The sequence below is a fragment of the Armigeres subalbatus genome, chromosome 1 (genome assembly GCF_024139115.2).
Source record: "Armigeres subalbatus isolate Guangzhou_Male chromosome 1, GZ_Asu_2, whole genome shotgun sequence".
NCBI classification, from domain to species: Eukaryota; Metazoa; Arthropoda; class Insecta; order Diptera; family Culicidae; genus Armigeres; species Armigeres subalbatus.
In genome coordinates this window covers 294,785,164-294,802,079 of record NC_085139.1, presented here as the reverse complement: position 1 = coordinate 294,802,079, position 16,916 = coordinate 294,785,164, and the positions used below count along the sequence as shown (strand labels likewise).

The 16,916-nt window shown below is 42.1% G+C and overlaps 1 protein-coding gene across 1 annotated transcript in view; it reads left to right on the top strand.

The window, feature by feature from the left end:
- The window catches only part of LOC134207741 (ubiquinone biosynthesis monooxygenase COQ6, mitochondrial), an 83,243-nt gene that overhangs the window by 22,162 nt on the left and 44,165 nt on the right, over positions 1–16,916 (top strand). The window contains exons 2-3 of the mRNA XM_062683603.1: positions 2,417–2,595; positions 2,650–3,080. Coding sequence (XP_062539587.1) covers positions 2,417–2,595; positions 2,650–3,080 — 610 coding nt within the window. The remainder of the gene's footprint in view (positions 1–2,416; positions 2,596–2,649; positions 3,081–16,916) is intronic.

Below are 16,916 nucleotides of genomic sequence, written 5' to 3'. Positions count from 1 at the left end.
GATGGATGGTTCTCCCAACTGCGGATGCAATTCGTGGTTCATTCGCCTCCTCCACGTACCGTCCGCCATCTGCACCCCACCATAGATGGTACGCAGCACTTTCCTTTCGAAAACTCCAAGTGCGCGTTGGTCCTCCACGAGCATCGTCCAGGTCTCGTGTCCGTAGAGGACTACCGGTCTAATGAGCGTTTTGTAGATTGTCAGTTTGGTACGGCGGCGAACTCTATTCGATCGGAGCGTCTTGCGGAGTCCAAAGTACGTACGATTTCCAGCCACTATGCGTCTCCGAATTTCTCTGCTGGTGTCATTTTCGGCAGTCACCAGTGAGCCCAAGTACACAAATTCTTCTACCACCTCGATTTCGTCACCACCGATGCAAACTCGCGGTGGGTGGCTCACATTGTCTTCCCTTGAACCTCTTCCTATCATGTACTTCGTCTTCGACGTGTTGATGACTAGTCCGATCCGCTTAGCTTCCCTCTTCAGTCTGATGTAGGCTTCCTCCATCTTCTCAAAGTTACGTGCCATAATATCTATGTCGTCGGCGAAACCAAATAGCTGGACGGACTTATTGAAAATTGTACCACTCGTGTTAATCCCTGCTCTTCGTATTACCCCTTCCAAAGCGATGTTGAATAGCAAACACGAAAGACCATCACCTTGCCGTAACCCTCTGCGGGTTTCGAAGGGACTCGAGAATGCCCTGAAACTCGAACTACGCACATCACCCGATCCATCGTCGCTTTGATCAACCGTGTCAGTTTATCCGGAAAACCGTGTTCGTGCATTAGCTGCCATAGCTGGTCCCGATCGATTGTATCATATGCGGCTTTGAAGTCGATGAATAGATGATGTGTGGGCACGTTGTATTCGCGGCATTTCTGCAGTACTTGGCGAATGGCAAACACCTGGTCCGTGGTGGAGCGTTCGCCCATAAAACCCGCCTAGTACTGCCCCACGAACTCCCTTGCAGTTGGTGCTAGTCGACGGCATAAAATTTGGGATAGTACCTTGTAGGCGGCGTTCAGCAATGTGATTGCGCGGTAGTTGCTACAATCCAGCTTATCGCCCTTTTTGTAGATGGGACACACGACACCTTCCATCCACTCCTGCGGCAAAACTTCCTCCTCCCAAATCTTGGTAATGACCCAGTGCAACGCTCTAGCCAGTGCCTCACCACCGTGTTTAAATAGCTCTCCTGGTAGTTGGTCAACCCCAGGGGCTTTGTTGTTCTTCAGCCGGCCAATCTCCTCCTGGATTTCCTGGAGATCCGGAGCCGGTAGAATTATGTCCTGCGCGCGTTCTCCCAGGTCCATCACCATACCGCCATCTTCGTCTGCCACATCGCCATTCAGGTGTGGGTAAATTGTTTACATCACGCAAAAAAATATTGCAGTCGAAACTACCATTCCGAGGGTTATATATGCACCGACGATTTTCAGCAGATAACAAACCCGTTTGATTTTACCATGCGCGCAGTAAAAATCAACTGTGGCCCATGCGGAATGTTGTCACATGAACTGAAACAGTGGTGAATTTCTCTGAAACCATGGTAAAAATTACTGAAATTTCATGGTTGTTTTAAAAACCGTGCATAGTCTACAAAATAGTAGTTTTTACCCAGATTTTTTTTTCTTTGTGGGATTAAAGGAAAACTACCTAGTGCCAGAAAAGTCATTTTACTCAAATTTGGGTTATTGGCCCGAACCACGGTTTTGAGTGCAAACAACCCACTTTTGGGTAGTTTTGGTTTTCAGTGTGCGACATGGTTGATCGATTTTTCTGAATCTGTCGCTTTCACAAAAATCTGCATGGAATAAAGTAAGCGTGAAATCATCAATGACTATCAACAGCTGTGCGTCAATTGACAGTTCGTACACTGTTTATTTACATCAGAGTCTATTATATATAGAGTTACGCAAAGAGTGAAGCCAAATCTACCTATTGAACTGTCAAACCGTCTACCTATCGTGCAAAGTAAACAAATGATTGTTGGTAAGGCGGAAGTATTGTTATCGCCTGATGATTATTATGGCGAATTAAAATTCATGAATTGAAATGTATTAGATTTGTTCTAGAAACAGCTTCAAAAAACTTCAATACATACACCCCCCAATAAAGTTGTAACAAGAAACTCACGTGTTTGCACTCTGTAAGTGACTTTGGTTATCGAATTAAAAAGCTTTAGAAGTAATCACTCCCGTGAAGTCACTTAAAGGGTTGAACAAAAATGAAAGTTTTCAACATAATAACAAGAGCATCATTCAGAATAAGAGTAAGAAGATCCTCTTTGCGCAACTCTATATAATAGACTCTGATTTACATCAGAACTTTTTGTGTGAAATTCAAACCGCTCCTCGAAATAACTTAAAATTTTTAGAATTTTTGTAAATTAAAACAAAATGTCCATTCTCAGTGGTATATCGCGCAGTGTGATCCCTCGTGCAAGATGTGCTGTCTTACAGTGGCGACTTGCAAGTACGACAGCGCCTCACGCTACCACCAGTAACAGCAGCGGCGAAAAGCCGGCCGAGTTCTACGACATCATCATTGCCGGCGGTGGTATGGTCGGAACCACATTGGCCTGTTCATTGGGTAAGTAATTTTAGTAAAATTCAATGCAAAAAATAACTCCTTTGATGGTTTCAGCAAAAAATCCCCGCCTTTCAGACCGTCGTATACTGCTGCTGGAAGCGGCAGCCGGCTTCAAGCAACCCTCGACCGAAACCTACAGCAATCGGGTGTCGGCCATCAGCAAGGGAACGCACCGGCTGATGAGAACTGTTGGGGCGTGGGAGCAGATTGAGGCCACCCGCGTAAAGCCGGTGCTGAAGATGCAGGTGTGGGACGCCTGTTCGGACGCGTTGATCACATTCAACTATGACGACATGGCGGATAATATTTCGTGGATCGTTGAGAACGATGTCCTGCTGAGTAGTGTCTATCGGCAGCTGGAGGCAGTGAAGAATGTGGAGATCCGGTACAGCTCAAAGATGGAGGAGTGCGGTTTGATTCGAGATGGAGCGGAGAAAAGCACGGTTCGCTTGAGCAACGGAGATCGGCTGCAGTGCGAGTTGTTGGTGAGTAGAATTTTAAAATTTAAAAATATTTTCATTGTAGGGATTTTTTAGTATTAACAAGGAATGTATTGCTGATTGATTATTTTCTGAACCTGTTATTGCAATGAGCTAGACTTTATTTGGCGCAGATCAGCGCTGCGTGCCAAGGCTCTCATAGATGTGTAAAATTTATCCACAATACAAATACCACTTTCTATCAAAGCACACAAGCCTAAAAATAAGCTTTTTTTTATATTGTAACAATATAAGCTGATTTGCAAAAAGCACAGAACTTATGGTTTATTTACCATCCGTTCTATACATCTACCGTAGCAACACATAGCAAATCATAGCAACCGGGAGTGAAAAACATTTTTCATTAGTTGTTAGCCAGCCAGTCCATTCTTACAAGTCGTTTTTATTCTACCAGTTGATTTAAAAGTAAAAGATTGCTAGTGTCATACCATACTAGTGTACTGGTGTTATGAATGTCAAACCATTTATTCATTTATTTAGTTTACATCTAAACAGATAACACTGAAAAACACATCAATTTGACGCCACAATACATGGTTCGAGGCCACATCTCTCCATCCTCGAATGCGCCCCACGCTCGCCAAGTCGTTTTGCACCTGGTCGCACCCTCGCTGCGCTCCAAGCCTTCTAATACCTGCCGGATCGGAAGCGAACACCATCTTTGCAGGGTTGCTGTCCGGAATTCTGGCAACATGTCCTGCCCATCGTACCCTTCGAGCTTTAGCTACCTTCTGGATACTGGGTTCGCCGTAGAGTTGGGCGAGCTCGTGGTTCATTCTTTGCCGCCACACACCGTCTTCTTGCACACCGCCAAAGATGGTCCTAAGCATCCGTCTCTCGAAAACCCCGAGTGCTTGCAAGTCCTCCTCGAGCATTGTCCATGTTTCATGTCCGTAGAGGACAACCGGTCTTATTAGCGTCTTGTACATGACACATTTGGTGCGTTGGCGAATCTTTTTTGACCGCAGTTTCTTCTAGAGCCCATAGAAGTCGGGCCTTCCACAGATGATGTGCCTTCGTATTTTACGACTAACGTTGTTATCAGCCGTTAGCAAGGATCCGAGGTAGACGAATTCCTCGACCACCTCGAAGGTATCCCCGTCTATCGTAACACTGCTTCCCAGGCGGGCCCTGTCGCGCTCTATTCCGCCCACAAGCATGTACTTTGCCTTTGACGCATTCACCACTAGTCCAACTTTTGTTGCTTCGCGTTTCAGGCTGGTGTACAGTCCTGCCACCTTTGCAAATTTTCGGCCAACAAAGTTCATGTCATCCGCGAAACAAATAAATTGACTGGCTCTGTTGAAAATCGTACCCCAGCTGGTTCTCCTCATGACACCTTCTAGCGCAATGTTGAACAACTGGCACGAAAGTCCATCAGCTTGTCTTAGTCCCCGGCACGATTCAAACGAACTGGAGTGTTTGTTAGCGTTAGCGTTGTTACGGTATACTTCGTAGATTGGACACTAGTGATACTCATGTTTTTCTTTTGAAATCCCTATGTAGAATGCTATCAGAAATCAAGAAGGGGAGGGATTCTTGATTTCAGTCTAACACAAAAATAACAAAAGCATGAGGATCGCTACTCCCGGCCACGCCCATCTTTACCGTACCTAGGGATATGGAAGGAAATGATGATGTAGAACTTACTTAGTGAGACGCCCCCGACTTGGCGACGCCCTCATAAGTTCTACGGAGTTGGTGTTTGGGTAGGGTAAGATAGGTCAAGGATGCTTGCCTCAAGCTGGCAATTCGACACATAGCATATGTTGTTTATATGTTTCTAATTTAAACTCTTGCCAGCCGGCTGTCGAAAGAGTACATTCAACCCTCTTTTTATGTCACTTATTGGGGGAATGTAAACCGAATGTGACGTAAAAAGAATTTTTGCTAAAATTTCTAGTATTTCACTTAGTTTATTGATCGTGAGGATACTTTCAAATACATTCACTTGCGTCTTACATGAGGTATTGTAAGATCTCTCCAAATCCAGGAGATGTTTTAAGATCTCCAAATTGTCCTGGAGTTTGAATCAAATGGTCTACAGAATAAACCGAGGCTTCCACGATGTCCTCAGCCTCGGTGTCAACCCAATTTTGTCTTCTGAGTATCGGTCTTTTACTAACGTCTCAAATACAGACATACTCGATATAGTAAGATCTCCAAATTGTCCTGGAGTTTAAATCAAATGGTCTATCGAATCATGTCCTAGGCCGTGGTATCAACTCAATTATGTTCTCCTAGTATAGTAGTGTTGTAAGATCTCCAAATCGTCCTGGAGTTTGAATCAAATGGTGTAATGAATCAACCAACGCTTCCATGGTGCCCCCAGCCGCGGTATCAACCCAATTATGTCCTCCGATTATTTGTCTTTCACTTACGTCTCAAATCCAGGCATGTGATATGTTTTAAGATCTCCAAATTGTTCTGAAGGTTGAATCAATTGTTCTGCCGAATCAAACAAGGCTTTTACGATGTCCAAAGCCGCGGGGTCAACCCAATTTTGTCTTCTGAGCATTGATCTCTTACTAACGTCTCAAATACAGGCATAACGGTTTGTGGTTTGCAAAATCACAAGACGCGTCTGAAGGACCGCAGGAAAAATGGTTTGTAGTTTTAAGGACATCAAAGCCTCGCCTGGAAGACCGTAAGAAATTAGTTTGTGGTTTGCAAATTTATCATGCGCGTCTGGAAGATCGGTGAAAATGGTTTGTGGTTTAGAAAACTTTAAAACGTGTCTGAAAGGTGACCGTGAAACTACAAGGTGCGTATGGAAGACCAACGGAAAATGTTTTACGATCTAGAAAATTTCAAAGTCCTACGAGTATTGATTTTGATCGAAACAAATTTAGATTTTATGAAGCCACTTGGCGACGTACATGAGGCTACCAGTTGAGCAATGATATAGCAAAATCTGAGAGAAATGGAGAAATATTCAATGCTGTACTGTTCGAAACTGTTCGGAAAGCCAAATATATTATCTAGAAATTTATTTTAGAATGTACTGACTTAGTAGCCATAGCGGGATTACCTGTAGGAGCAGATATCTTGGAATTTGAAAAATTAATAAGGTTGCCGGATTTTACAAAGCTATTCGGAAGTTCGAATTTATTATGCGTAAGATTAGTTTGGAGTTATTGGCTAGCAGTACTAGTTGATGGCAAATGGTTGATGGTGTACTATACGCGAAACTAAAAGTTGGATTAAATGTACGGATTTGGATTGGATTTGGAATGGATTTGAATTGGATTTGGATTGGCTTTGTATTTTTTGTTCTTAAATAATATTAGTAATGAAGCTCAACACCGCTTAGATTTGGATTGGATATGGATAATATTTGGTACGTTTTTTTTTGTAAGAAATTGTCATTGTATTTGACAAACAAAAGGCTCCGTTAATTTATTGTTCTCTAATCATCCAACGAAAGTATGAATCACGTTTTATCTTTCGCGACCCACAGTTTAGGAACCCACACTATTAATCATTGTTGTGGTATTAAAACCATGATGTTGAGTCAAGTTTATTTTGGTGTGCAGTTGTCAATGGAGTTAACCGGTTGCTTGATTGCAACCGATGTTAACCTTCGTCTCGTCAACACAGAAGAAAAACAAGCATTGCATCCTATGCTAGAAGATTTTTTTTTGCGTTTTTAATTAGAGAAGGAGGGAAATGTGGGATTTGAGTAAAATGGCTTCAGCGTGTGTTTATATAGGTTCACACATCAGCGTGTCAATCGGCGAGCAGCAAGCCATGACTTTGCCTCTTCTAGTCAGACCTCCGCGACATGCACACGCATCCACGGAGAGACGCTGTCACAACTTAGTTCCATTTAGGGTCACACACAACGTGTTTCATAAGAAGGCATATTTGCAATATCATTCCACGGTAGTAATCTTAAAGCATATCTTGTGACCTTTGCTTGAATGGCTTCAATTCGCCTTATCCAGATATCAGGATATGGGCTTGGGCATCAAACCACACTAGCAATTTCGAGCGTGGAACGAACGAGCGAATAGTAAAGCGATTCCTGTTTGCTTTAGCAATAATGCTCGAGTAGTGATCACGGAAAGACAGATTAGTATCCAGAAGTACTCCGAGGTCTGTGACGACTGTAACCCGTTCAATTTGTGTTTCGCATATTTCGTAATCCCATACAATAGGTGATCTTTTCCGGTTGAACGATTATGATTATTTGATTATTTTTGAGCGCTTATGGTCATGCGGTTTCTTAGACACCGTTTGTGTAACATATCAATCATGTGCTGCAGCTCAATACAATCTTCCATTTTATGGACGACAATAAACATTTTTAGATCATCTGCATAAGCAATGCGACATCCAGCAGGAAGTAAGCAGTATACATCGTTGATAAATATTGTGGACTAGCAGACCCGACGAACTTCGTTTCGCCTAAAACTGATTTATTCTCTGATTAGTTCTCGAGTTTTGCAGAAATTTCTGTTTTATTTGCATGGGAGGCCCGTTTCCAGGAGGGGGTGGGGGTGGGGCTCCTAACCACCGCAGAAACATATCTTCCCTTCCTAAACCTCCACATGCCAGATTTGATTCCATTTGCTTGATAAATTCTAGAGTTTTGCAAAAAATAGTGTTTCCTTTGTATGGGAGCCCTCCCTTCCAAAGCTGGGAGGGGTCTCGAACCATCTTAAGAACCTTCCCCGGCCCCAAAAACCTCAGCATACAAATTTTCACGCCGATCGGTTCAGTAGTTTTCGAGTCTATATGGTTCAGACAGACAGAAATTCATTTTTATGTATATAGAAGAGAAGAAGAAGATTGACTCGCTATCAAGATTTTCCCGATTACTTTTACGGCTACTCAGAGTAAGCGCAAAAAATCGAGGGGAACGGCAATGTTAATGTCTTATAAAACTTAATTTTAATGATTACAAATATTTAGTCAAATGAAATCAATTCTTCAATATGTATTACAGTCGCAGAACTTCATGAAATAATGTAGGTATTTTTTTGCGGTTTTTTGGGGCAAGTATTAAACATTTTATTTCTCACGATCAGGTACTAAATATCATATACATCTAAATACCCCTCACCTACTGGGCCATGTGCTCATTCTTTTGTCCGCCAAAAATGCAAATGCCAAAAAGCACGTGGCTGCCGGTAAACAAATATTCGCTCTTTCACTCAGATTGCTGGTTGGAGTTTTTTTTGACGTTTACTTTGTCTCGCTCAAACCAACAGCGAATACTCTAGCGACTACTTTAACGAACACTTGGTGGAACGGCTACTCTAACCGACCGTGTCCACCTAGCAAGTAAACGTACAATATTGACAATAGTAGCGGTACAAAGGTTACTACCTTGAGGTACCCCTGAGCGGTTAGTAAAGATGCTGGGTCATTAGGCCGAAAGGTCAGTAGGCCGAATGGCCATTAGGCCGAATGAGAACTGAGTAGTGAGTGGGAGTGAGAAGTGAGTGGTGTGACGTGAGGAAGAAGTAGAACGGAAGAATAAAAAAGGAAAAAGTAAGAAGGAAGAAAAAATATGGAAGATGGAAGATGGAGGAAGGAAGAAGTAAGGAGAAGGAAAGAAGAAGGAAGACGAGAAGAAGAACAAAGAAGGTAGAAGGAAGAGGGAAGAAAGAAGAAGGTAGAAGGATTAGGGAAGAAGAAATAAGGAAGAACGAAGAAGGAAGAAAGAAGAAGGTCGAAGGAAGAAGGAAGGAGGAACACGGAAGAAGGAAGAAGGAAGAATAAAGGAGGAAGAAGGAAAAGGGGGAAAAAGAAGAAGAAAGAAGAAGAAAGAAGTAAGAAAGAAGAAAGAAGAAGAAAGAAAAAAGATGGGAGAAAGAAAGAAGAAAACGGAAGAAGGAAAAAAGAAAACGGAAGAAGGAAGAAATAAGAAGGAAGAAGAAGGAAGAAGAAAGAAGGAATAATGAAGAAGAATGTTAGAAGAAGGAACAAGGAAGAAATAAGAAGGAAGAAGGAAGAAGAAACAAGAAAGACGAGAGAAAGAAGAAGGAAGAAGGTAGAAAGAAAAGGGAAGAAGAAATAAGGAAGAAAGAAGAAGGAAGAAGGAAAAAGGAAGAAGGAGTAAGGAAGAATGAAGTAGGAAGAAGGAAGAAAGAAAAAGGAAGAAGGAAAAAGACAGAAGGAAAAATAAAGAAGAAAGAAGGAAGAAGAAAGAAGGAAACAGGAAGAAGAAAGAAGGAAGAAATAATAAGGAAGAAGAAAGAAGAAAGACGAAAGGAAGAAGAAAGAAGGTAGAAGGAAGATGGAAGATAGAAGAAGGAAGAGTGAAGAAGAAATAAGGTAGAAAGAAGGAAGAAGGAAGAAGGTCGAAGGAAAAAGGAAGAAAAACAAGTGTACCAGTGAAGAAATTCACCGCGCTGTCGACGTCAGGTGCAGCCGATAATGAGGTTCAATCCATTAGTGCGATAGAGTTATTCAGCGATTCAAAATTAGTCCTACGGATGTCAAATTCATTATGACTTTCGACCTCTTCGAGTTGGCCAAAGTGATTGCAGGAGAGCGACATAACGAGGGCTGGGTGAAACGGATCTAGTTCTAGAAGAGGATCCAGTGCAGAAAGGACCGACCAATTCGATACTATCTCCGAATTCACGAAGAGAAGGTTCAACATTTGGTTGCAATGGTTCATTACGTTGTTCATCTGTTTCACGTTTAGGAACGCGAAGCAGTCTAAAAGACAACAACTTGCGCGGTTCAGTCTGGAACTTGATGGATCAGCATAATAGTAGCCAGACGAAGAGTGTACCCAGTGGATGTCTGGTTAAAGTCTCCTAGGAGAATATGGCTATCATCAGACTTCACGGAGTTAGCTATGTTCGTAGCAGATTCAACATGTTTCTCAATGGAGGATATGTCGTTAGAAATCTGTGGTGATAAGTAGACGACACCGATTGTGATCACTTTACCGCCGATGAAAATATTCACCCATAAATGCTCAAGGGAATTGTTGATTTGTACTGAAGGTAATAGCCTATTCAGATTGGGCTATTTATGACTTTGTTAAGTGAGAGGGTATCCAATTATTACTAGGTATTCAGACTGCAGCAACATAATATATCTTGATTTTTCATGTTTCCTCATTTCTAGAGTGCTTCAAAATAGGTCGTATGTGCAAAAGAGAGTCTCTCTTTGGATCTATTCTATTTCGATTATTACGAAACTATTCAAAAGTTTACTTAGAATTTCTTGGCAGTTATCCAAAGACAATAGCTTTGTGTATCATGCTGAAGTGGAATCGTAGCAAAACATGCAAAACTAGCCGATTTATTAGCGAAAGAGAGCGTGATCAAAGAGAATCTCTCTTTTGCACATACGACCTATTCTCAAAGCAATCTAGATTTGCTCGCTAATACAGGGTTGAATTCAAGGAGAGTTTTAAAATTTAATTTGCGAAATCAAGCATTTGTATGGCGACAATCGAACATTTTTTTCTGAACAAAGTCTCTACGAAAAAAAAATATTAAAAAAAATATGAAAAGGGATTTTAGAAGAATATTTGAAGCTCTCATTAAGGATAATGAGCGAAGCTACATTCATTAGTTGGGTGCGCCGTTCTTCGGGGAATCAGACTATTCCTCAATTTATTTTTAAGTTTAAAAAGTATTTTGATTCTGTACTATGATCGAACGGAGATTTGATAGAAAAATTTAGATACTTTTGGGAATTCTCACAAATAAATAAAAAAGGACGATTGGACCAATTTTCAAGAAATATTATCGAACTAAAATGTATTTCCACCAGTATCTCCATGTATGAAGGGCAACTCAGCAATTTATTTTTTTTTCAAAAATGGAAACTGCGTTCTACTCGACAATCAATGATACAGCTTCTAACAAAATCGAATCGTGTGAATGTGATATAATTTAAACTGGATTTTGGATGAATTAATGCATTACCAATCCATGTTTTATTTAAGGTTATTCTACTTTATATATACATCCCATTCAAATCGTACAGTTGTCCCACGTGAAAAATGTTGAAATCCAAAGTATATTAAGCCATTCAAGGAGCAGAATTGAAACAATTTATGAAATTATGTTTATTCATCAAATATATTCGTTTTACAACCATTCCTACGTTTTAAATTGTCTTCCGCATTGGCCCTTGAACTTTGAAAATTTATTCGATTTGTTCTATTAAATCTAGGTTTAAGTTAAATACTTCATGTTAATTCTAGAGAGCATCTGTGTTTAAAACAATTCATTTTGAATAAGTGGAGAATAAATAATTATCATCATTATTTTTCATCATATAAAATGCTTTCCACAAAACCATCACAATCCGAGTTATTCTTCAGCGCTCAGAAGATTTCCATCTAACATGCATTCGACCCTGCTGCGACAGAAAGAGCATGACTGTCAACTACGAAACAGAAATGAAAACAGAGAATTTTCTCTCTGGCAAAGAGAGCGTGACGCTTGTCAGTTTTGTTTTGTTGAATTTCTTCCTGCATCTCAGTTAGAACGAAAGCTCTCTCGTAATAATTGTTCGTAATAAATTCTTTATGACTCTTTTTAGCGGGTATCTTTTGACAGCGCAAAATGTATGGAATATTACGTAAATAATGACATCATAAAGCGTATTTACCCTGAAACGCCAATTATTATGTCATTAATGGCGTAATCTGAATAGGCTATAAAGGTGAACTCAACCGATTAGTAACGGCGATCAATAGACCACCACCCTTTTTCTAATCGAAGATGCAGGGTTTCGTGATTATACGAAATAGACTGTCAGCGTATTTTAAATATTAAATAATTAAAAATCAGTATGTTAATACATTGTATATGAAGAGTGATCTCTTCCTTGATTGAATGATTTATGAAAATTGAAAATCCACCGAGAAGCGGTTGAGATATTAACGATCAAGTCTATAATATTTTCTTGACGTTTTTCGATTTTCACAATCGCAAAGTGTACTCCAATATAGAAGAGACAGACGTCGTCCCACGTTTTTGCTTCCCATGCTAAAGAATTCTTTTTTGCTTTTTTTTAATGAGTGAAGAAGGGGAATGTGTTACCTTCAGCATGTGATTGTAAATTCAAACCTCAGCGTGTCAAACGGTGAGCAGCAAGCCATGATTCGACCTCTTCTTGACGAGCACGGAAAGCTGGTGTCATCGCATTCCACTCCGACCATTTGAGGTCCACAGTTACACTAAATTGTCTGTTTTCTAAACAATATTAGTTTGTATAATCTGTGGTAGTGTGCAGTTTGTTTTGTTTCGCAGCGCAATTAATTCGAACTACTATCAGTACTCGAACGATTTTTTTAGTAGTAGTTTCGTGTGATCGTACATTTAAAGTGTTAATTCATACTCGCGAAGTGGAGTTATCGGCATACATGCTAGGAATATTGAGAGATTGTCGAGAAAGTAACTGATCTTCACCGATATTGAATTGTGTGTGGTGTTTACCTTGGTGGTGGTGGTGGTCTGATCAAAAACATTGCAAATAGTACTGACGCGTGCTCCCGGTTTTTCGACGTCAGGGTTGTCTTGTTTCGCGGAAGGCAAATTTGGGAAATTCAAATTGTGAATGTTGAAAATGTCTCTGATTTGCCACTCTTGTGCCGGTGACACAAACGAAACCTACGTCAAATGTGGAGGATTTTGTAAAGCGATATTTCACCCTAAATGCACCGGTCTTTCTGCCGACGCGCTAGAGAGACCGGTGCATTTAGGTTCTGTCCATCGTGTAGCTCGTTGATGAAGGTTATGCGTTTCCGGAATACTGTTCAAGCTGCCCAGGAGGCTGGACATGATCAAGCTTCTAATAATCATGGGGATATTTTGGCGCAGCTTAAGTCTGAGATACTGACGGAGCTGAAATCTGAAATCCAGACGAATTTTACCAAATAAATGAACTCTAACTTGCTCATCCCGAAGGCAACGAACAGAGTCATATTTTAACCCCGGTTTACGAAGAAACGGCGCCTGTTCAGTATGATTAACGATTCTGTTCCAGTTACGAAACCTAAACTCCTGCTCGGAATCGGAAGCACTCTTTCACCTTCATCAGAAATCAAGACCGTCGCTAACCCCCAGCCTAAATTCTGGCTTTATTTGTTAGCTGATCAAACTGACGAATTGACAAAAAACGTCTTGAAACCAATGACGTTCAAGTAGCTCGTTTGATGCCTAAGGGGAGAGACATAAGTTCGCTATCTTTTGTCTCATTCAAAATTGGAGGCTGCCTCCTACCGGAGAGGGGGTCCTCCAAAATCGTCCTTCAGGCAAGTAAATACGCTCCTATTCACAACATTTCGCTTCCTGAATAATTCCTTGTTTCCAGTCGCCTATCAACTGAACAGCCGCCTTCAGTTCTAACTGTTTCGACAATTGCACGCAAGTGTACTACAAGTTCTATGGAACAACTGTATCCTTTGAACCCTGTCCATGGAGTCATCTGACAAAAGAAGTTGTCTTGGACAACTGAGCCATCAACAACTATTTTTCTGCTGCACACCAGGATGCACTCTTGCCCCTAGCGATGAGGAAGCCCCTATCTCCCTCATCGCAGTCGAGCCCCTCCCGCTAGCGACCATCAACCATCCCGGTCCTGCGTTTGAGTTGAGAGACGGGGTCTTCGAACTCCTCCTGCAGGCAAGTACGTTGTTATTACAATCAATTCCTTGCCTGAATCGATAATCGTTTCTAGAGGAACTTCGTCAAGCCAATCAAAGTCTGCTGCTAACGGAACACCGGAACGCTTCTGTGTCACAAGTCCTAAGGAAGCCCCTATTCCTCCCATCGCAGTCGAGCCCCTCCTGCCAGCGTCCTGCAGCCGTCCCGGTCCTGCGCATGGGATGGGAGACGGGGTCTTCCGAATTCCTATTACCGGCAAGTACGATCAATCAATCACCGCCTCTTTTCCTGATATTATCCCGATTTCCAGAGCAACAGCCCCCCGTTCGAAATCGCACGTTACTATGTACTATCAAAACGTTGGCGGAATGAATGGTCTAGTGGAAGATTATCGACTAGCGGTCATGGATCATTGTTACGATATCATAGTTCTGACCGAGACTTGTCTAGACTCGCACAATTTCGAGCTATATTTTTGGGGGAACTGGGTACGAGGTTTTTCGATGTGATCGAAACTCGAATAACAGCAGGAAATCGACAGGAGGATCGAACTCGAGACTTGGAACTAATCGACAAGCACTGCCGATCAGTCTTCTTTGCGTCGGAAATAGCGTCTCCAACGATGAAATCATCGTTCTGGGCGACTTCAACCTTGCAGGAGTCGCGTGGGTTCCAACTCACAATGGTTTCCTACGCCCTGATCAAGAACATTCCTCGTTTCACCCGGGAGCTCTCAGGCTGCTGGATAATTACAGTACTACAACTTTATCTCAAGTTAATTGCATCGTGAATGAGAATAATCGCTTGCTGGATCTGTGCTTCGTCGGCGGTCGTTACACCGCTCCATTTATTTCCACTGGATCTGTTCCTTTAGTCAAGGCTCTATCCATCTCTAGTAATTGGAGTTGAGAATGACGACGTCCGTGACTATGTTGGTACTTCAACGGCTGTGTCATATGTTTTTCGCAAGGCGAATTATTGCAGTGTTGCCGAAGTGCTGTCTAACTTGGATTGGCAGAGTATCCTCGACCCGGCCGATGCAAATATCGCTGCACAAACTTTTTCTCATGTCTTGGCATATGTCATTGACAGACATGTTCCAAAGAAGGTTGCCCATACCGACTCTAGGGTTCCGTGGATGACAAATGACCTTCGTTCGTTGAAAAGGACAAAAAAGGCCGTCCTGAAAAGGTTCACAAGGTTCACCATTATGCTAGGCTGAACCACGAATACAAACGGTTAAGTCGTTTCTAACGTTACCAGCGGAGGATACAGCAACGGCTTAAATCCCATCCGAAATCCTTTTGTAACTACGTAAACGAGCAGCGTAAGGAAGTAGGTCCTCCATCGTCCATGGTCTACAATGGAGTCATGGCATCAACTCAACAAGAAATTTGTAACCTATTCTCGGCCAAGTTTGCTAGCGTGTTTGTCAATGAGCGCCTTTCCAATGACTCCATAACCAGCGCAGCGGGTAATGTACCCTTAACGAATCAAACGCTAAACGCTGTCGATGTAAGGACAGATGCCATAGCGAGAGCAGCCACGCGGTTAAAAACGTCGTACAAATCGGGACCTGATGGTGTTCCGTCTTCTCTTCGTTGGCATTACATCCCCCACTGGGACATTGCCGCCTCGCAGCTTAGTGTTCATTAAGCACTTCCACAGTTATTAACTGCGAGGTTTCTAAGCCAAGTTACCATTTCTGCATTCGTATATCATGAGGCTAACACAATGATACTTTTATGCCCAGGGAAGTCGAGACAATTTCCAATCCGAAAATTGTCTAGACCGGCACCGGGAATCGAACCCAGCCACCCTCAGCATGGTCTTGCTTTGTAGCCGCGCATCTTACCGCACGGCTAAGGAGGGCCCCACGGTGTTCCGTCGGTTTTCCTAAAAACGAACATTTCCTGCCTTCTGGATCCACTTAATCGAATCTTCCAGCTCTCCATTTCTAATGGTGTATTTCCGTCCTGCTGGAAAACAGCTGAAATGTTTCCTGTGTACAAAAAGGGAAGCAAGCGCGATATAAACAATTATCGAGGAATCACGTCGCTATGCGCTGTATCGAAGTTGTTCGAGCTGGTCGTCATGGGTTTTCTAAATGGTCACTGTAAATATTATATCAGTACCGACCAACATGGAAAAACGTTCCACAGGTACGAATCTACTGTGTCTTACATCATACGTTACAGACAGTATGCTTGCTTGTGATCAAACAGATGTAATTTATACGTATCTAACTGCAGCATTTGATAAGTTGAACCATAGCATTGCGATCGCCAAGCTTGATAGATTGGGAATTGGAGGCAGCCTGCTTGCATGGTTTGGTTCGTACCTTACTGAGCGCCAGTTGACAGTTGCTCTTGGCGATTGTCGCTCGGAAAGTTTCTTCGCGATGTCTGGCATACCGCAGGGTAGCCAACTGGGACCGTTGATATTCCTTCTCTACTTCAACGACGTACATCTAGTTTTAAAAGGACCGCGATTATCATTTGCAGATGATCTTAAAATGTGTTTGCGCATCTGCTCAATAGTCGATTGTCATCTACTACAAGACCAGATCGATGCTTTCGCTCATTAGTGCGATCTAAATCTAAAGGGATGTATGCAGAGCATTAACCGTCGCCGATATTTTGCAAGGAAGAATAGATTGTGACACTCTTCTGCGACAAATAAGCATCAACGCACAACCCCGACAACTGCGGAGTAACCTAATGCTAAGACTTCCTTTTCGTCGCACAAACTATGGGCTGCGTAGTGCTCTCCATGGTTTGCAGCGTGTCTTCAATAGAGTGGCGTCGGTGTTTGATTTCCACTTGACACGAGATGTCCTCCGCCGGTTCTTCACATCATTTTTCACCGACCAGAACAATTGACGCACATAGACTATAGTTAATGTATTTGTGATTGTATTGTATTTTAATCTCTTGACAATGTTTTTAATGTAGTGATGTGATATTGTATTTATATTTTTTTTAACCATCATTGGGGCTGTATCAAGTCTGTTGATGTAATAAATAAATAATTATATCCCTCGCCCCACAGTCTCTTAGTTCTCCGGGTCACCTCCTTGATAATCAACTCCTTAGGCTAGAGATTATGTGTTCTTGGCTTGCCGTGGGCTAGTTACTGTATCATCAATTCCTTCCCATTCCCGATAGACCGTTAGGACGTAGCCAGCATCGTTATTGACCATTTAAAAATTCTAGTGCTGTAGGACTGT